Raw genomic sequence first — 22,866 nt, forward strand, 5'->3', positions numbered from 1 at the left:
AAGCAGTAAGTAATAATACACAATTATAAAATGCCCTGAAAACAGTATCGTAACTATATCCCTTCCGAATGGGTGTTTACATGTTCGGTAAGCTTTTGTGTTGAATGACGATATTTTGTGCTTTTATAGAATATTCCTATTAAAAATTGGATGTCCGTTAACTTAAATATAACTACTCAACACCGTCTTCATGCGCATATCAGACTGTACCAAACCTTTGCTATGATGCTTTATCATGTAGTAGTGACATTGTATTTCGTATGTCTTTCAAATGTTTCAAGATTGCAAAATTGCAAAATTTCTAGTCAATGTAGAATAACCAAATACCCAGCATTACTCACAGCAAAAAGAAAAAATAGGGCTACTACCATCTAATGACATACAGTTCTCAATTCAACAGGTTGAAGATTATGTATTCGTCATTCGAAAATCAAACAGAATTTCTCCTGCTAGAGGTATAAAAACAATAAAGTAACAACAATACTGAACTCCGACGAATATTCAAAACGGAACGTAAATAATCAAATGGTAAAATCGATATACCACAACACAACAATCTAATAGATAACAATTGTATATTATCATACCATCATGAGATATACGAGGCGAACATAGTCCATATCAAGTCAACAACTTGTTTAAGAATGAATGTGCGTTAATATACAAATATGTTTATATCAGGTATATGAACGAAGACAAACTTTTTCCGGAGCCTGTAAATCAGTGGTAGTCGTTTGTTTAAGTGTTACATATTTGTTTTTCGTTCATTTTTTGTACATAAATAAGGCCGTTGGTTTTCTTGTTTGAATGGTTTTACATTGTCATTTCGGGGCCTTTAATAGCTGACTATGCGATATGGGCTTGGCTCATTGTTGAAGGCCATACGGTGAACTATAGTTGTTAATTTATGTGTCATTTTGGTCTCTTGTGGAGAGTTGTCTAATTGGCAATCATACCACATCTTCTTTTTTATATTTTTAAATTTTCATTCTCAATTTTATAAGACATATTAAACAAATGCATCAAATAAAGACCTTTTTAATGTGTAATAGCAATGAATAAAACATCTGTCAGTTACAAAAATACATAAGTTCAGTATTGGCAAATATACAGAAATAACACAAATCAGTCAGTTCAAAATACATCAAGTGTAAAAAGCATATACATGAAATTATAATCATGATAATTAAAAAGAAAATACTAATTAAAAAACATGATAAGCAGTATCAATACAATTCAAAGAAGTGTGTTTAGTTTGAACAACTGATATTATACACAAATTCATGGCAATGCATAGCAAACACTCTAATGGAAATTGACATGAAAATTGTTATTATATAAAAAAAATGTTATAAATTAAAAGGAATCTTCAGATCTTTTATACCTTTATCGAAAAAGATTTTTTTGGAACATATTTCATCAAATAAAAACAATATAGTACTAGAACACTAAAAAGAAATCTGTACGGATAAACACACACAAAAAAAGACAATCAATATAGTTTAACAGTTAACAATGTTGATTATGTTTCAAAATTCACATCAAAACAATGATAAGGACAAATAGCATGGTCAATCAAAATCAGACACTTTAAGTCAAAGCAAATCCTATATTATACACAATTATGAAAAAAAAACACTTTTATTTTGAAATTCAACTCTCATATCTAACAGTGTTACATGTCAGTCTTAATCAAGTGTAAAAAATTCTAGTAAAAGTATGATATATTTTATTCTTTAACAACAAAATACTTTAAACACTATATCGTAGAACACATTGGCAAATCGTAAATATTTTTTTTCCTTTCCTTTTCCAGTCATGATTCTACTTCGTCAAAATTATCTCCCAATAACGTCAAGTACTTTTTACAATCGTCATTATAAAGGAAGCAGTTATAGGGATGACGCTCTGACAATTTTGCTCTTGAAAACCGGTTGTATTTTGAAAGACAAATGTTTCTACTAGCATTTGAGCATCATTTAATGTATTTTTCTGCATTTAGTCAACTTTTAATTATTGTCTGATAGGTTGTCAGCTGGAATTTTTGAAAATTCAAACAATTTAAAAAACATTTTATTCACTATTTCGTGGAAGGGTAGACTAAACAAATTCATGGATTGAATACTTATAAACCTAGATAACACACACACACAAAATAAAGTATTTTAAGTTTCTAAATGTTTTAAAAATCCACTTTTAAAGTGTGCAAACATGTACTCTGTTGTTATGACTCTTTAGGTATTTCACTTGACAGGCATATTTCATATTTATTCCTGTAAATTTTCAACTTTTTACTTGTTTGGCTTTATAAATATTTTGATATGAGCGTCACTGATGAGTCTTGTGTAGACGAAACGCGCGTCTGGCGTACTAAATTATAATCCTGGTACCTTTGATAACTATTTACACCACTGGGTCGATGCCACTGCTGGTGGACGTTTCGTCCCCGAGGGTATCACCAGCCCAGTAGTCATCACTTCGGTGTTGACATGAATATCAATAATGTGGTCATTTTTATAAATTTCCCGTTTACAAAACAAAAGATTTTCTTATCCCAGGCATAGATTACCTTAGCCGGATTTGGCACAACTTTTTGGAAATTTGGATCCTCAATGCTCTTCAACTTTGGACTTGTTTGGCTTTATAAATATTTTCATATGAGCGTCACTGATGAGTCTTATGTAGACGAAACGCGCGTCTGGCGTACTAAATTATAATCCGGGTACCTTTGATAACTATTTAATGTTTTTATATCAACCTGTAACCTTGATGTATACAATTAATAGAATCTGAAGCGATATGATGTACCAAATAGTTTTGCTTCAAACGTTTTAAAAACAGAATAGGCAATTCAAACACGCCAAAAGGTGCACTTTTCTTTCTATGAAATATATTTGCACCTACCACAATCGAATGTTTTATTAAAATTATCTATGTTTTAAAAGTTTACATGTAAGATGTGTCAAAGCTCCATACTATATGCACATTTATAAAACTTTTAAAGACCATAGAAACAGATGTAAACAAATTTCAATTCCAATATACCAATTTGACTGTTTTACCTTCTTTAACAAATAGTTCCCTTTCTTTTGTTTAATATCAACTGGGCATTCTCCTTTTTAATTAAACTTTAGAAAACTTATGTACATTACGAAATAAAAGCACTTCAAAATGAGAAAAAAGCATCAAAACATCAAAATGCATCCTTTCCCTATGAAAATAAAGTAAATCAAAATCAGAAAATGTTGAGCGAACATTTGTAATATTATCATTATATATAGTATCATCTTATTATCATTATAATTATTTGTAGTAGTAATTGTATTATAATTTTTATTATTATTATTATTATTATAATTATTATTATTATTGTTATTATCATTATCATTATCATTATCATTTCATTTGGAGTCAATTGATGATTATCCTTTTTCATCATTCGTATTAGTATACTATTGAAACATACTATAAGGAGAGTAATACTTTATAAATTGAAATATCTTGCTAACTTTTTATACTAAAACCTTGATAAACTGAAATCAGGTGATAAACTCCCCTTCTTCGGCTTTCTTTTTGATATCTTTAATTTGTATCTTAAATCACTGCCATTTAAAATTTTCAGGCATACGTTTGTAATGACTTGGTGGTGGTACAAAATGTAACGGTTTTTCGAACATCTCAAACGGCGAGTCACCTCTATTTTCATCGATTTCAAGTTGAAGGTCACTGATAGTTTTATCTCTTGTCATCCAAACCTGGCTTCCGTTGCTCTGATCAAGATAAAAATTAGGCCTTTCTTCTAGTTTATCAGCAGACGCATTAATCTTTGCTCTATAAAAAAACATACTGAAATTAATATGCTGATGACGTATATATGTATGTAAGAATATTTGTTTGTATATATATCTATATGCTAGTCATCGAAAGACAACATATAAAACAATGCTATGTATTAAACAATTATTTATAATTAAATTGAATATTCTGTATATTTCAAGAAAGAGAAAATGCTACAAAAACAAAAAATCTGTCCTGGCATAAACACTTACGAAGAAAATCTCTAGACTTTATTGTAAATAAATAAACTTTGAGTTTTTTAAGTTCGTACCACCTTTGTGTCTATAGTACGCGCTAGACTTAAGAAATATTGTTAGGAGGTACATTTTACCATTGATGTCAATCAGATGTAGATTAAAAAGAATTAAGATCCTCTCCAAAACTTTCCTAACACTCTTAAAATTTATAGTTATATTTTAAAATATCTTATTGTCTAATTAAACAGAGATTTATCTATGAAAATTAGAATAGTAGATCCTTATTTCTCATTGTCTTATTCTAAGTGATGTGAATCCTTGATTTGTGCACCGAGTCCAAATCATATGCACAAATTGTACATGTGATATCAAGAAAATCCCGGAATGATTTAAAGATATGGCAAAATCAAACGTACTTTATTCATATGATTTGCACCACGTGACTTTGGCCCCTTTTTTTTTTTTTAAATTAAATTACTTCGTTTAAAACTTATGTGTTTTTAAAATGTCCCTCGGCGGATTTTTACAAAAATATTGTGTAATTCTAATGGAAAATGCTAAAGTTTTTACTTTTAACGAAATGGGAAGGTTGAAATCATCATGTTTTTAAAAGAATTTGGCCGAAAATTTAAGATAGTTAAAAGTTTTTAAACATTGGAATTCAACCTACAAGGTGCCTCCTTATATGCGGAAAAATCATGAACAATATCTTCTTGCATCTTTATTTTGTGTTGAATCTTGCATTTTTACAATTTTTCGTTTGATTCGATATAGGTATTGGCATATTGGCATTATTATTTAAGGGGCTCCTATTATGGAACGCCGACACTGTCTTATTATGACATTTCTCATTATATGATGTTCATTTGCCATTATATGATGTCATTTTACCCTTATATGATGTGCACTTGTCCTTATATGATGTACACTTGTCATTATGTGATGTGAATTTGTCCTTATATGATGTACACTTGTCATTATATGATGTGAAGTTGTCCTTATTTGCTGTCCAAACACATTTATATGAGGTGCAAGCATCTTTATATCATGTCCACAATTCATTATATGATGTGCTTTCTCCATTATGGTATGTGATTGAGTCCTTATAGTATGTGATGCTTTCCTTATACGATGTAGAAACGGCATTATGTGATGTGCAATCACCTTTATATGATGACAATTTGACATTATCTGATGTGCAAATTATATTATATGATGTGCAAATTATCTTATATCATGTACAGATGTCTATATATTACGTGCAAACTTAATATATGATGTGAACTTATCCTTATGTTATGTGCTAACATCGTTATATGATGTGGTAAGGTCATTATATTATGACAATGTAACATCATAGGGTGTGGTTCGGTTTACATCTTTATATATGGTGTCAGAACATCATGATGATGATGTGCATTCATCGTCCTGATGGTCAATGAACATGATTACGATTAAAGCGATTACTCACTACGTCAGAACTGATTCCGATCTGCTTCTGCGGAGTAACAATTAATCAGGCTCAAACTTATAGCTGTCGTTTGGAAAATGGTTGAGATTTAAAAAGAGATAAACCTTGGCATGTTAGTACTTCGTTTTAATATGTAAGATGTAAAAATCACATCTGATATTGTTGGAAAAATGTCAAAATATATGAGTTTTGTTTTAATAGACTGGTCTAAAATAATAAACATACGGAGTCTGCAATAATGAACATACGGTTAAAATTATCAAATTTAAGAAATCTTCCTTTTTTTCATGCTCTATGCTCATTTTAACAAGGGAGGGCATTATATTTGTCAATTTATGTACACCATAAAAAAAATTCTATAAGAAGTTAATACACGAATTTCTAGTATGTAAATTAATGTAAATTTTGCCTGGCTGATTATTTTAGCTGTTCGAGTTTCTCTTTATATATTCTCAAGATAGACACAAACGAATGGGGGAAACAATCAGACTTTGATAGGGTAATTGCTCATATAAGGGACCAGTCATTTGTAACCCCAAAAAGGGGGGATAGGAAGAAATAAAAGGGGCCTTTAATTTCATCATTTTTTTAATGGAAAGGTGCATTCAATTTTATATAGTTATAGATTTGCGGTATACAATGTAATGTTATGGCGATGTCTTAAAAATCCGTAGGCATCAATTTTTACTCCTCGTTCCGCTCGCCTCAATTTTTAAAACCTGAATCCTTAGTTTCAATAATTTCACTAGCAGAAAATTTTTGATTTTTGATTTTTTGAATATCGAATGAAGGTGTGGTAAATATTAATGAGACCATAACCGGCAAATCCAAATTAAGTTCGTGAAGACACAAACAACTTCCACACTTGAAGATTAAGATCCACTACTGATGCAATATTTTAAACTTATAATGAATGCATTTAGGAACTTTTTTTTGTTATTACGATCAAAAGTATTGAAAATATGTGTATGTGCGTTTGTGTGTAATTGTCAGGTGGTGGCTTTTTTTTGGGGGGAAGAGGGGGGAGGTTAATATTTGTAAGTCTTTGGAAAAGGGGGTATTTATTGACTGTTTTTCCTTCTTCAAGGTGTAGACATGAAAAAAAAAAAGAAAAAATACGAGAAAATCCACTGTTTCCTCACACGTCCCCACCCCAATGAAAGAAAATTACCATAATTATTACTTATTTATTTGTTATAACATTCCGATGTATTGTTACCAAAGAGATTTCTACTAACGTAGCTTTCGTTTCTGGCTGGTCTACCGATTTATAAATACGGACATTCCTTATCGCTTGTTATAAATTTATTTCTTCAATGAATACTCATAAAATTTTTTTTTTAGATCACAGATTAATAATATATAATTGTATCACTACAATATAATAGTTATTACGGCGAGGTTGAATTCCCGATCATTTATTCATCAACCACGCACGAATTTGTCACAGAAAAAAAATATCTCTGTACATTAACATTACTTTATTATTTAATATGATTTTTTTTTCTGAGACAAGTGCTTGTGACCATCCACAAGAATGTGCGGTCATCCGATGATCAGTACTTCACTACTTTGATTATATCTGAGTGTTCTTGTCTATACAAGTTTTCAAGAAAAGGTTTCTCTATAGATAAGTTATCAAGATAATAGCCAATAAAACAACAAAACTCTGAAGAGCCAAAATTGCCCAAAAAGGACCTTTACTATAGAGTATACTCAGACACATTGCTCTTAATTTTTTTTAATCTATTATAGTTCCAGGTTATTAAAACGCAAAATATTAAAAACCGCTGCCGTAAATCTTCACTTTGAAAAATTCAAAACACAACTCTCTATCTGTAAAGAGAACAACAGGGATCAGTAAACAATAAATAAATGCAGTGTTTAAGTTCATTTAGACACCAATATTATTTGATTACAGGTATTGTGTGTTCAAGCTTTGCTTACGCCGATCTGAAAACGCTCAATTCAAGATCATTGGGATTCTCTGGTTTTGTCGGATTGATCCACACCTTCAAACATATGAAGGCTGAAATTTCATTGGCTGATGTAATATTAACCAGGACAGAAAGTAAAACGAAGTGTTGTCAGATCCTTGTAACCAAAGCTTAGACAGATGATCTGTACATTATATATTATTCATTTGTTAGACACCGACTGCAGTGTGGGTAGGAGCACGTGTATTTCCTTGATGGACTTTAATAAAAAAGAACATGGTTATTTTTTTTTAATTTCATCATTGTTTTATTTTTCCCTGAATTTAAATGGAAACAAACTATTTCGCTTCCCTTCTGAAAATATAAAATCTCTTTCAAGAAATTTGGAATCAAACATTTACCAAAAATCCGGCTCAGGGTGTCGGTCTAGTACAAAGCATGGGTTAATATTCATATCACATTACAGCTATTTTCCTAATGCATGCAGTTTGAAGGTTTGTTTGGCTTGCTTGCTTTGTTTTTATAACTGTTTGCTCATGCATTTTAATCAAGTTTTACAATTCTAAGCAACAGAAAGGCTGGGTTTCAGCTTGTATGATGTTATTGAATGCTTGAACAAACATTTATATAGACAAAGAAAGCAAGCCAACCAAATCTTTAAACTACATACATTAGGAAAATAGCTGTTACATGTTTTTGTACGAATATGCTTATCAATTTGCCGCTGCACATCAAGCATCCGTCCATAACCATCTATATTGAAGTTGTGAAATATATGCACGAAAACATAATAAAAAGCTGAAAGCAAATGAAATACACCGAGTTGAAGTTCATTCCATATCTCCTTTAAACAATTTCGGATGAAAGAGATGGGCACTCGCTGTCGAGTGGTGTGAATAGTCTAACTACTGTATCACTAGTCTGTCGACACATTAGGTGTGTGAGTTCGAATACCGCATGTGGCAGGTAAGCTCGACTCCTATCTTAATTGACCTGAATTGTCAGTTTTCCAAACGAAGGTCGGATGGTCTCACTGGGAACTTCGGCTTCCTCCACCAATATAAACTCACCGCCACGAAATAGCATGAAAGTGTTGAAAGTGGCGTTAAATATTAATCAATCAACAAATCAATCAAATCAATCATCCATACCGGTATAATTATGGCCTCTAAATCTATATCTTTATTCTCACAAAGTCAATGTATGACATCAGTAAAGAGATAACAATAATAACTTTACAATATATACAAAACAAGAGAGAGAGAGGTTTCAAAAGTCTTAAGTCAGGAGGACAAACGCATGTGTTTATATTTTTTTTATAAATGAACAATCTTTTAAGCTTATGCAGGACTGGTTTTCGAGTACTCGACACAACATATTAAAAAATTTAAGATATATTTCTAATTCTCTTTCCAGATCTTCTGGTATAGTTCTGTTAAGTCCTGTAATACATTTGTATTTTAACTCACTAAGAATTTGTTTTAGTCAATCAAAAGTAAAGAAAATAGAAAAGGTGATAAGTTTTCTCCTTGTCGAACACCATTGTCACAAGTAAGCAAAGTATTCCGAATTATAAAATTTACTAGAAGATGCCAGCGAAATCGCGGAACAATTGGGCAAGTGTTGAAACAAAGAGTGTGGACACAGTAATAAGGTGGACACAGTAATAAGGTGGACACCGTAAGGATTTGGACACGGTTAATGCAGTTAATTCTTTTTCTTCAAAGAGAAGAAAACGAGGAACATAATGCAAAAGACGGGCATCACCCCATTCATCTCTGTTGGAAAATAAAAATATCAAATACCCTCAATTGAAAAAGTGTGGCAAAGTGTGATTAATAGTGTTTTTCCCCTTTTAACTAAAAAACCGTATGTACTACGTAAAATGCTTTGACATTACCGAAAAGGATGAAAATGAGTACACAATGAAAAAAATCTCATCTAATCGGATGAAAAATTAAATCCAAAACACTTCACCAGGAATCAACTCCTCTGTATCTCAGAAACCGTTGACGCCACTCCAAATCTGTTGACATACTCAATTTGCAGAATTTTATTAGCAATTAACAAAATCTCCATTAAAATAAGTTGAAAATAAACAATCTGTATATATGTTAGCGGCAATAAGTGAAATTAGGCATTAAGCTTAAATCCTAGGCAATAAGCTAACGCCTAGGCAGTAAGTCTATTGCCTAAATGATGTTAGGCATTAGTCTTAAATCCTAGGATTTAAGCTTAAATCCTGAAAAATGTGAGCAGGCATTAAGCTTAATGCCTAAAATGTAAATGCGAGTAAATAAAAGACATTTATTCATTTAAATTAAAATATTTTTGTTACATAATAATATTATGATGACTGTGGCCTGTTTATCGACACTGTCCTAAGATTAGTCCTATAAGATATTCTTAGGACAGAAAATATGATATAGTTAGGATCGACTTACGACATTTCTTAGCATTCTGCACATCGAAAGCTATCTGAGGATTTCATTAGCTGGGATGTCCTAAGTCAGTCCGGAATGCGGTTCGATAAAATTGCTCCCCTTGTTTATTTCGCTCTCCTGTTAAATCATGTAATTTCACTACCTCCAATGGTAGACGCTACAACGATGGGTGTTGTCAAGAAAGGTACGATTAAAGGAATCAGCTAGGAATTAGACGATCACCATTGGTGTAGATGAGTTGTTTAATAGTTGTTGCATTGGGATAAATGCATGTTTTGGATTAATTCATAATCAGGAAAAGCTGGGAAGAAAAGAAACGTGTTGCTACGTGAACCCGGAAAGGCCGGGACGAATTTAAAAAAAAATCTAGAGACGATCGTTCTGAGTGTGCCACCTACACATTCAAACGTGTACACAAGGACAGTATTCTCTATCTATGTAATGTGTTTTCATAATTATGTAATATAGGGCAAAAAAAGGTAGCAGTTTTTTGTGTCTTGTTGTTAAGCATATCCAGGGGAGATAATGTTATTTTTCACGGTGTGTTTGATAGGTTTGTTACATTGTAAAATTATATAATACACACTCATAAAGTGGATTAAAATAGCCTCCCACACTCAATTAACTGAATGTCAATTATTTTATTTACCGTAGTGCTATTACATAAGACTTCGGAGGTTCATATCACTTATATTCAACGTTTTTATATCGGATTTTTTTTACTATTGATGTTGAACGGTTCATAGTAAAAAATAATCAGATAAAACCGTTGAATGTAAATGATATGAACCTCAGAAGTCTTATATATTGTCCTTTAATATAAGACCGGAGGTTCATATCATTTACATTCAACATTTTTTATCGAATTTTTGTTTACTTTCAATGTTGAACGGTTCAACATTGGTAGTGAAAAAAAATCCGATAAAAATTAATGGTTCAATATTGATAGTAAAAATAGATCCGATAAAAATGTTGAATGTAAATGATCTGAAACTCTGAAGCCTTACATTATTGGACTAACGTTTATTAGTTCTTTATCTTAACTAAATGTTTTTTTTGTGGTGTATATTACAAAAAAAGGGGGGCCTTTAAAAACACCAAAAATACCTTACCAATCCTACAATATAAAAAGAAGTTGTGGTATGATTGCCAATTTGACAACTGTCCACAAGAGACCAAAATGACACATACATTAACAACTGTAGGTAACCGTACGGATTTCAACAATGAGCAAAGCCAATACCGCATAGTCATTTATAAAAAGCCCCGATAAGATAATGTAAAACAATTAAAATGAGAAAACTAATATCTGTTTACAGAATGAGAGAGATATTTCGTATTCTAAAACTCATTTTTCTCACATGTTTGTTAGATATGTTGAAAATACAGACACATGTTTAGTACGTATACCCATCCCCTCTTTTTCAATTCATTAGTTCAAGATACAGCTCTGAAGAATATGCAATAACCTAACATTGATAATTGAGCTAACAATAACTTCAGTACATTTTTCTAACAAGTGAAGTACATTTTTCTAACAAGTGAAGACCAATGAAAACATTTGATATGATTTGAAAACATGACCAATTAAGTAGGATCTTGTGGTTTCGTAGACATAAATGATAATTCAACATTTTCGATTTATATTTTTCTTTATTTCATATTCTAGTATATTTGATAGCATGTTTATATTTTGTGACGCATCTGATGTATAAATCCAGTGCCAGATCCGGGAAAGAGCTTTTAGTTCCGATCCGTTTGTACGGGGAACATGTGGTTGCAACCCCTCTTTAATAGCCTGTTCTGTTTTTTGTTTGCAGTGTCGAAAGTAAGACAGCAGTTTTATCAAGAAGTTATGTGAAAGTTCTGCTATACATCTGACAATCAGGAATTATTCTGAAGTACACATGTCGACCAGAGGCATGGAACAGAGAGGAGAGGTTTTAAAGTACCAGATGCTTATCTGAGATTCCAATTTGAACTAAAGAAAGCAATATATAAAGATATGTAGGAGAAATAATCTATATGAATAAAGTTATGCCACAAAAGGAACTTGTTTTTTTTTCATATACAGAATATGTCATACGTATCCATAACAGAAGAGATGTCAATGCATCCTTTATAACCTTGCAATAATGATGGTAATAATGTATATAATTTCTGAGATGATATAGCAGTGCCATTGGTTTCCCCTTTCTCCTTCTTCAAAGAACTTGATCATCTGAACTCTTGTTTTTTTAAACTGGAGCCCTGTTCAAGAACAATTAAAAGATCATATATATGCTTAATTTTCGTTGTTTTTTAGAATCATCATATAACCTCCTTGATATAATGGAACTTTGATATCCTTGAATCTATTTCTGAGTTGTGAAGAAACATACAACTAACACAGTTATTCAAGAAAATTACTATAATACAATCGAGTCTTTATGTGATAAACTATACTAAAATTGAGTTTAATGTAAAACTGTAAAATAAGTAAAGACTTAACGTCTTGCAAATTTTCGACTGTAGGTAAAGTTAACTATTACACTGTGTCTAAACCACACCGGCAAAATTTGTTCGGACTCGATGGTATCTAACATCCGGCACAATGACGGAACATTAATAGACAGAAGAAAGCTAGGTTTCTCCTTATTTTCTTATTTTTTTTATGATATCGAAGAATATAAATACACATACAACTATTTTCTATTGTGATATGCAATATTTTCTACAACCGTTCTATATTAATGGAAAAATAAGTAAAAATGCACGTCAAAATGACGAATTGAGTGAACCTTGCCTCGAAATTGTTTAATTTCTCTTTAAATTGTTCACATTGTACGGAAAGAAAGGTACGGGAAGATAGATATTGACACGGAGATTGCAAATTTAGTTATTATGAGCATCTCAATAATTGTAACTCTGTGTATGGAACGGAAGAAATGGGTCATGTCAAAATGGAACTGGCCGGTTTCGTCAATGTATACAACCCGGTTTCGTCGTAGATTTCAAAATGCATAACCCGGTTTGGTCAAATAAAAAAAATCATAATCGCATTACATTATAATTGATTATTTAACTTCAGCGTTCAAAATGAGTTTTGTGGGTCGTTCGAAAACAAGTTCGTTCACCGGACAGCGGCTTATTATTTATATGAGTCTCAGATTCAAATAAATAATAAGCAAATTCCTACTCTTATAGAACACAAATATTTTAATTTTACTTTGCATTCCGAACTTTTTTAACAGCATATTGAGATTAAAGCTCTCTAAATATGCGTTTTCTATATGAGTTATGGGAAAATATGTTGAACATGTTTAAACTTGAAATTAAAGTTTACGGTCTTAAAAATCGAAACACACAATTGATATGTGATTTTCTCGCACAAAAGAATGGACACCTTTATAAGTAATCTAATCATTCCATGTATGTAATCTTTTCTACCATCGTTAAAAATAAATCTTCTTAAGGATAAACGTTGATAATAAGACAAATGTATATGCATGCATAATCGACATAGAAAATGAATGTAGGATTACAACTACCATGCATTAAAATAAAATTTATTTATCACTAATTGTAACTATACTGCTATGTACAAATTAGTATAATAGTCTCAGGTCATCGATAAAATTCAATAATAATTATTTTGTTAACATTATTAAAACTAGAGGCTCTAAAGAGCCTGTGTCGCTCACCTTGGTCTATGTGAAATTAAACAATGGACACAGATGGATTCATGGCAAAATTGTGTTTTGGTGATGGTGATGTGTTTGTAGATCTTACTTTACTAAACATTCTTGCTGGTTACAATTATCTCTATCTATAACAGTACTTTCTGTGGAAAATGTTATTGAAAATCTTCAAATTTTAAGAAAATTGCTAAAAATTGACTATGAAGGGCAATAACTCCTTAGGGGGTCAATTGACTATTTTGGTCATTCTGACTTATTTTTAGTTCTTAATTTGCTGTACATTATTGCTGTTTACAGTTTATCTCTATCTATAATAATATTCAAGATAATAACAAAAAAACAGCAAAATTTCCTCAAAATTACCAATTCAGGGGCAGCAACCTAACAACCGATTATCCGATTCATCTGAAAATTCCAGGGCAGATAGATCGCGACCTGATCAACAATTTTACTTCCTGTCAGATTTGCTATAAATGCTTTGGTTTTTGAGTTATAAGCCAAAAACTGCATTTTACCCCTATGTTCTATTTTTAGCCATGCAGCCATCTTGGTTGGTTGGCCGGGTCACCGGACACATTTTTTAAACTAGCTACCCCTATGATGATTATGGCCAAGTTTGGTTAAATTTGGCCCAGTAGTTTAAGAGGAGAAGATTTTTCATAAAGATTACTAAGATTTACAAAAAATGGTTAAAAATTGACAATAAAGGGCAATAACTCCTAAAGTGGTCAACTGACCATTTTGGTCATGTTGACTTATTTGTAGATCTTACTTTGCTGAACATTATTGCTGTTTATAGTTTATCTCTATCTATAATAATATTCAAGATAATAACCAAAAACAGAAAAATTTCCTTAAAATTACCATTTCAGAGGCAGCAACCCAACAACGAAATGTCCGATTCATCTAAAAATTTCAGGGCAGATAGATCTTGACCTGATGAACAATATTACCCCATGTCAGATTTGCTCTAAATGCTTTGGTTTTTGAGTTATAAGCCAAAAACTGCATTTTACCCCTATGTTCTATTTTTAGCCATGGCGGCCATCTTGGTTGGTTGGCCGGGTCACCGGACACATTTTTTAAACTAGATACCCCAATGATGATTGTGGCCAAGTTTGGTTAAATTTGGCCCAGTAGTTTCAGAGGAGAAGATTTTTGTAAAAGTTAACGCCGGACGACGGACGCAGGACGACGACGGACGCCGGACGCCAAGTGATGGGAAAAGCTCACTTGGCCCTTCGGGCCAGGTGAGCTAAAAACCGAGTCTGTACTGTCGCCATTGTGTTATGATGATCGTACACTGACGTTGGTCAATATATTTTGACAATATATACGGACAGACGGATTCAGTTTATTTCAAAGTGGGCGTATTTCGAACAACCTTTACATACCGCCGAGCGTAGCGAGTCGAACAATATTTTGATTATTTTTTGCTTTACAAAATCGTTAAATACAGGAATCAATATAGTTTTGGCAACCGAAGGTGGGGTCGGGGCGTGCAACCTATACGTCATCTAGATTCGCCACTTATCTTATAAAGTGTATACCGAATTAAAATATTGTAAGAAATGAGAAAACAGGGACACCCGGGAAATCGGATTATGTGAGTTGGATTATGTTTATTATAATAAATGCCGAATATCAAGTTCTTTTTATCGATTTCTATACATTTTTCTCAAATATATATAAAAGTTATATAGGAAAATGATAAGGCAGACAAATATACAAATAAATCGACTTGGCCGATATCCTAATAAAACTTATTGACCTTTAATTACGATTTTTTTTTCATTTCTTTGCGTTTTTACACGCCCGTCCCAATTTTGACAGGACGTATTATTGTATACACCCGTCTGTCCGTCCGTCCGTTCCTCCATCTATCAGTCATTCGGTCCGTCCGTCTAGCTATCCGTCTATCTTTATGTCCAGCGTAAACATGTCGCACCGTAACTTGAGCTTATCTAGTTTTCATGAAACTTAACAAAGTTATTTCTTGAAATGGTCAAACGATTTGTAAACCTTTTAGTGAAAATCAAATTAAATCTTTTTGAGTTACAGAACTTTGTAAGTAAAACAGGAGTGTGTTTTTTGTTAACATGTCGCGCCATATCTCAAAATGATTTATCATTATTGCATCAAACTTTACACACTTCTTAGTAATATAAATCTTAACTTCTGCATACTTTATGGTGATGTTTTAAATTTTGTTTTTTAAGCGTTAATTAGGTTTTCTTTGTAAAAAAAAAGGGGGTCACATACTGCGATGTATCTCAAAACCTATATAAAAAAAATATCATAATGTTAATGTTAAAAAAATAATTAGATATCAGTGTTTGCTATTGAGTATTTATATTCCATTTAAAATTAGTTTGAAGATCAGTGAAATAACGGGTACGACTTTCATTAGGAAAATGTGTAGTACTATAATTACCTATGTAAATAAATGTAAACACGCCAAGTTTACTTTATAATACATATATATTTAATTTCTTTCGAAAGACAATGTTCAGATCCGTGTTAACGTTGCTTTTCATTAATTGTTGGTTTTAAAAAAATATAAAAAACCGGGTGATATATATAGACGAAACCGGGTGTTGTGTAGTAAACAACAATGACGAAACCGGTGTATTTTTATTTGACATGACCTATTTCTTTCGTTCCATACACATAAATACAAGTATTGAGATGCTCATAATGACTAGTTTTGCAATCTCTGTGTCAGTATCTATCTTCCCGTACCTTTCTTTCCGTACAATGTGAACAATTTAAAGAGAAATTAAACAATTTCGAGGCAAGGTTCACTCAATTCGTCATTTTGACATGCATTTTGACTTATTTCTCCGTTAATATAGAACGGTTGTAGAAAATATTGCATATCACAATAGAAAATAGTTGTTTATGTATATATATTCTTCGATATCATTAAAAAAATAAGAAAATAAGGAGAAACCTATCTTTCTTCTGTCTATTGATGTTCCGTCATTGTGCCGGATGTTAGATACCATCGAGTCCGATCAAATTCTGCCGGTGTGGTTTAGACACAGTGTATTAAGAAAAAAATAAGATCACGGCCGACACTCGGCTAACCGAGAGATAGTCGGTTAATCTATATTGAGTATGCGGCTATATCGGCGGTTGGTCTGTTAATCGGGTTGGTTATACGTCTGTTAAGAGTAAAACGCACAATTTTAATATTGAAATCTATTTAATATACAGATTTTAGGTACATTATAAGAATCAAATCAAAAAAAGAAAAGTGTCTGACAAAATGATATATATCATAGAACATTTTCCAACTGTAAAAACATTTCATAGTCTGCGCAGTTTTCAGTAAAACTAAAAGGCGTCGCGCAAGTATGTAGTATATATGCTTATACGCATATCAATTTTTGTAATGAAAGGCGAAAAAAACAATTTTAGATATCATTTAAAGGACACAAAATCGTACTTTGGTTCTAAAATATAAATTGAAATAAGTAAATATTTCATAATTGTAATATAACGTCAGTAATACCACGTTTTAGTGAACATTATGGGAATAAAGTCTGTTAATGGGTTGGACAATTGAAATTGTGTCAGTTAAGAGTTATTTAGCCACGACAATAGTTGTGCTACCTTTATATTTTCCCTTTGAAAAAGTTAAGAATGAGATGCTCTTGAGTAAAAAAAAATGACAATACGCTAGTAAGAACATTTTTATTTTGACTTCCTTTGCATTTTATTAAGGAGTGTGTCACTTCAATATATGGATATGGATTGCCTGCTGGAATATGCATGAATCTATTATTAACGTTTTCCTCAGCCTTAATTTTTGTGTCTGTTCAAAGTAGCACGTTCTCAAATCCGTCCGAAAGTGTCTTTCTAATACAACACAGGGTACATATAACGTGTTGTCGTTCTCATGTGCACATGATATTTGTCACTGGACGTTAAACTCTAAATCGTCAACATCATTCGATTGGTTCTTTTCTTCTATTACTGAATCATCTGTTGTTTACAAATCAGTCTAAAGAAGTAAATGGAAAGGAGCGAATGCAGCTACATTTGGTTATCTTAAGTTTTAATTCATTTTATTCCGTTTAGTTCCTTTCTACATAAGTGCAGAGGAGAACTGCAGTTGTCCGCATGTAAACTTTCAGCATTTATTACCAATATGAGTACATAGCAATCCGTTACTGTTTCAACACCCAGGGAAGTTTCATGTCTTTATTCTCAAACAGTTATTATTTTGTTCTATCTTTTTTTTATTAATGCATCACTTCCTACTCTCCTTATCTAATATTCTATATTTTCTGTGTTTCCTTCCAGATTCTCGTGTATACAATGAGGGTCCGGATTGGGGGTGTTGTTTATTTCTATATTCTTTAAATTGTCTGTTACTTTTCTCTACATTTTATTTTATCTTACTCATTATTATTTCTTTATTCTTTATATATTCTAGCATCCCAATATATTTTACTTACTGATGTTTAGTTACATTACGACGTTTATCTCTGATTTATATACTGGTTAATATCAATTTAGATACAAATTAGTGTCATTCATGACAACCTAAACAGAATCCACATGATATATGCGACCATTCTTGGATGAAATCAATATGTATAGATTATAACATGCCCTTTTCTATATTAGCCCTGGTATCATCCCGAGACTCCGAGGGCCGATATGGATTGAGGGATGATACCAGGGCAAATATGGAAAAACATGTTATCATCTTTAAGCTTTTTATCACATATTTAAGTGTTGCAGAAAAGAGGGGAAAAAAGTTCAATTATAACAATTTAATGAAACATAAAAGGTAAATCTTCAAAATGTATCCGTATCCATAACAAATATGTGATAAGATATAAAAAACACATAGCTGAGAGGGTGATAGAGCAGATTTGGGTCCCGAGAAAACATTGTCAACCGCGGCGAAGCCAAGGTTGACAATGTTTTTTCGAGGGATACCGATCTGCTCTATCACCCTCTCAGCTATGTGATATTTGATTTATTATAATGAATGTCCTATCATCTTTTTCTATAACAGATGAGTTTTATTATAAAGTATTTTCTATGTAGTCACGTACTTGACAGCGTAACGGGTATTTGAAAAATCATCAGAAGTGAAGTAAATAGACAATAGTAGTGCATTGACTTGACATATAAACGATACAAGGATTTGGCCAGAAACGGGAAAAAAAGCTCTGCTATCAAGAAAAAAAATATTTTCAATTGTTGTTATTTTGTTATTGTTATTTATTTTATTTAAATTTTGGGTAAATACCCCTTTCAAAAGGCCTCATATCTGGCTGAGAAATATACATCACAATGAACATGATGAAATGTACATCACCAGTTGAAACCCATCGATGGTGAACGAATGCGTTTAATATCAACAATAAGCATAACACACAATGATTTATAGGTTTTAAAGTAAAAATATTAACAAGTGAAATACGTTTTTCCAACAATTGTAAAAGGAATAAGTTTGAGTCGTTCCACGCTTCGTTGTATAGTAAATTAGAACTTTAAGCATTGTCTATAAAATAACTTGATGTAGATTCAATTCATTGTCGTTTAAATGCCGATTTTTGATTGGTCTAGCCGAGAGGGTGACATTCCAAAAAAAATGTCACCCGCTCAGCCATGTGATAGAGTAAATTAAAACCTTAGGCAATCAAAATATGGCATTTTAACATGATGTATAATAATACTTTAATATTACACTTTTTATATCAGTTTTCAATATTCATGGCCTAAATTCATTGTTCATGTCAGTGTTTCCGTATATATTATGTTTCATTGCTCATGTGTTGTTTCCGTATATTTTAGCCACTCGTCTTGAGCCTACCCATTTTATCCGATAACACTTTATACAGCAATAAAATTATACTTTTATTGCCATTCGTAACTCTTAACAGACCAATTAACAGACCGGGTTTTATACATCCGACCCATTAACAGACCAGGTTTTAAATAAAGATTGATTTATGTCACCAAAATACAGATTTTTGTGTAGATTTTTCACACAATGATATCAATTTGGTTGACAAACATAATGCCTGTCTTTGTTCGATGTTCAGATACCGCATGCAAGTAAATTCAACCAACGTGTCTTTTTGTGTACATTTTGTGTGTGTAAAATGTGTATAAATTTATTGATGAGTAACACGCCTTTTCATTTTATAGATCGTACATCGAAGCTAGAAAAATAATAATTACACCACTGGATTCGGTACATTGAATTGTTTTGTTAGACATGAATAATTTATATGATAAACATATATTTAAAAAGTTATACAATGAAACATGCAGAATTTCCAATGATTTCCTCGATAACACCTGATTAACAGACTTTAGCCAACCCGATTAACAGACCCACCGCCGATATAGCCACATACTCAATATAGATTAACCGACCAATCCCTCGGTTAGCCGAGTGTCGGCCGTGAAGATATTTAATAGTAAGTTCAAATCGTATGAATCGTATGAATAATATTGACGAACAAAATAAGTATCACATTATGTCGTCGGACAATTGTAAGATGCTATAAGATAGACTAAAAATGTATCGAAAATATAGCACAAAAGAAATCATGAAATAACTCAGTGCAATCCCAATTTAAGATGCAAAGAAAAAAAAAACATCCATTCGCGGGCAACTACCGACTTATTATACTGTATAATCGAACACAAACATAGCCAAAATATGACACTCAAGAAATAAGACGCAAACTAAATTACAAGAATTGCAAGATCAATAAATTATGTAGAAAAAATAATTCCGAACGACAATTGGTTAACACAAAAAAAAAGAATACAACGATATAAATCTATGCTACCCCAAAAACTCAACTTTACAATGGTCAACCAATCCGGGTTACTGTATAACTAAGGTGTAACAAAATGTTTAACAAACCTTTTTTTAATAATACAGAAGTTATGACTGTCGGTGTAATTGTAATTGTTTAGAAAAAAAACATGTCAAGCATGCAAATATTATTTAAAATTTTTTAGTTTTAATCACTTAAAAGTCATGTGATGTTACATATATAGGACGGGTGTGTTCGATGCGCAAATTAATTAACAAAACCCCGTCATATAACATCCAACTTTGAAGTTGCGTCCAAATGTCAAATTTAGGTGTGCCACTTTGGGAATGGTCTTAAACGATTGACAATTCATTTCTTAATTTTTGTAATTTTTCCCAGATTTTTTCTATGTCGGGCAAAAAAAAGTAGCAGTTTATAAGGAGACCCCCTAAATGACGTAACAGCTTGACTTATGGTCGTTTTAAAAACGATTGTTTGCAAGTTGCATTGTGAACAATTGTACAATATGAAAATTAAACAACGTGAATTCAAATATTTATAATGACTTTACTGAAAGTAACTTTTGTGACATCTTGACAACCGTATACAAAGATCATTACACTTTTCTACCTTCTAAACACAAGAGGTCGAATTCTTTTGTTCTATTTAAACCGCATATCGGACTGAAGTATTGGCGTAAAAGAAAATAGCAAATGAAAAAATGAAATATTGTATCAAATTCGACCAAAAACTTTAATTCACACACCGATTAATTATTAGAAAATAATTACTAGTTTTAAATGAAAGGTTATAAATATTTTTTATATTATAATTGTAGATCTAAACTCTTTGAAACAAAATATAAGTAAAAAATATAACTACGTTTTATATTAGAATTGAACAAAATAATTGTAAATAGTAAAAATTAAATATATAATCGGTAAAATCATGTTATGCTTTGAGGGACCAGGGGCCTGGTTTTCGAAAGTATCTTACGACTAAGACATGTCTTATGATGGTCTTAGGACATGTCATAGTCGTAAGACATGTTTTCGAAAGTGTCCCAAGTTACGATTTGTCATAACTTTTGTCGTAAACTTAAGACCCCTCGCGACATGACTTATGATGGTCTTATGATTGTGAACTAAAAGTTTAATTTTCTTTCATGTATTATTTCATGTTAATTGCAATAAAAATATTTGTTGTGTTTCTCAGTTAGCTAAATAGTAAAGATTTTATTTTTCTCAACGACGTGAATTAAAATTTGAATCTCCTGGGACATACGTTTTGGAATTCTTTTCTAACTCATGGTTTTGTATAAGAAATATACATATTATTTCGTTCCCAGTATATTTAATAGTACTATATTAACGTATGTGCACGGGCATTTCGTTAAGCGGATACTCGATGTACCGAATCTAAAAAGTATTCACAGTTAAATAACAATGCATGTTTGATAATACACGAAAGCGAAGTTCAAGATTTATTGTTCAAAATTTATTATATATTACATACTAAATTTAAACAAAATTATTAACTTATATTTTAATTCCTTTTTGTAAAAAATTTCATGTTCATTATAATGAAACAAATAAAATATTCGTAAATACTAAGAATGGTTATAATTAATATGTTCATACTTTTCATTTTTATATTTATCACTTTTTAATCATTATTTAGAATAAATAAATGTTCACTTATGACAGTCATAAGAGCATCATAGCAATGACTCTCTTAGACAGCTTTGATTTTCATCCTATGACATATCATATGATAGTCATAAGATGATCATAAACTATGTCCTAAGATATATCTTATGACATATCTTATGATACTTTCGAAAACCAGGCCCCTGAATTCGAAGCGTCACGGTTTCATACTTAAAAGTTCATAGGAAAATCTCGTGCATCTTCATATAAATACTGAATACTTCAACTATTTTATTTTATTACTGCAAATAACATACGTTTGAGAATGAAAAGAAGAAAAAAATCAAATTTCACCGATTTTAACAATGCAAAAGTACAGGACCCAGTGTCATCCTAAATATAAAAAAGAAGATGTGGCATGATTACCAATATGACAAATCTCCACAAGAGACCAGAAATAAATTTACAAATAAAATATGTTATTTATATTAAAATGCATCAAATAATAATTTAGAAATATAAAAACTTGATAGAAATTTGTGTTAAAAAATCATTTTGTTATCACAAATTGTCGAACTATTAACAAAGACAATTTACTTATCCAATAAATAAAAATAGAAAATGGTGTGATAAAAAAAAAATCCAATCTTAATTTGGTCTACTTTTGACAAGTTCAAACCAGCTCGACTAATGAAGTGTACAAATTTTCAAATAAATATAATTATAATTATTCTATAGAATCTCCCCCCTTTTTCAATTGGATAAAATTACTTTTTTTAAGTCTTTTTGATACTTATTTATACCACACAAACACGAAAAAAGTATGAGTTTATTCTGTTTTTCAAAATTAC

At 31.4% G+C, this 22,866-nt stretch overlaps 1 protein-coding gene across 1 annotated transcript in view; it reads right to left on the reverse strand.

Annotated features, from left to right (window-relative positions):
* Positions 1 to 3,472: 3,472 nt before the first annotated feature.
* Positions 3,473 to 22,866, reverse strand: part of LOC139522914 (von Willebrand factor D and EGF domain-containing protein-like) — a 102,680-nt gene continuing 83,286 nt past the window's right edge. Inside the window, exon 22 of the mRNA XM_071316549.1 lies at positions 3,473 to 3,831. Coding sequence (XP_071172650.1) covers positions 3,600 to 3,831 — 232 coding nt within the window. The 3' untranslated portion in view covers positions 3,473 to 3,599. The remainder of the gene's footprint in view (positions 3,832 to 22,866) is intronic.

This window comes from Mytilus edulis, chromosome 1 (assembly GCF_963676685.1).
Source record: "Mytilus edulis chromosome 1, xbMytEdul2.2, whole genome shotgun sequence".
NCBI lineage: Eukaryota > Metazoa > Mollusca > Bivalvia > Mytilida > Mytilidae > Mytilus > Mytilus edulis.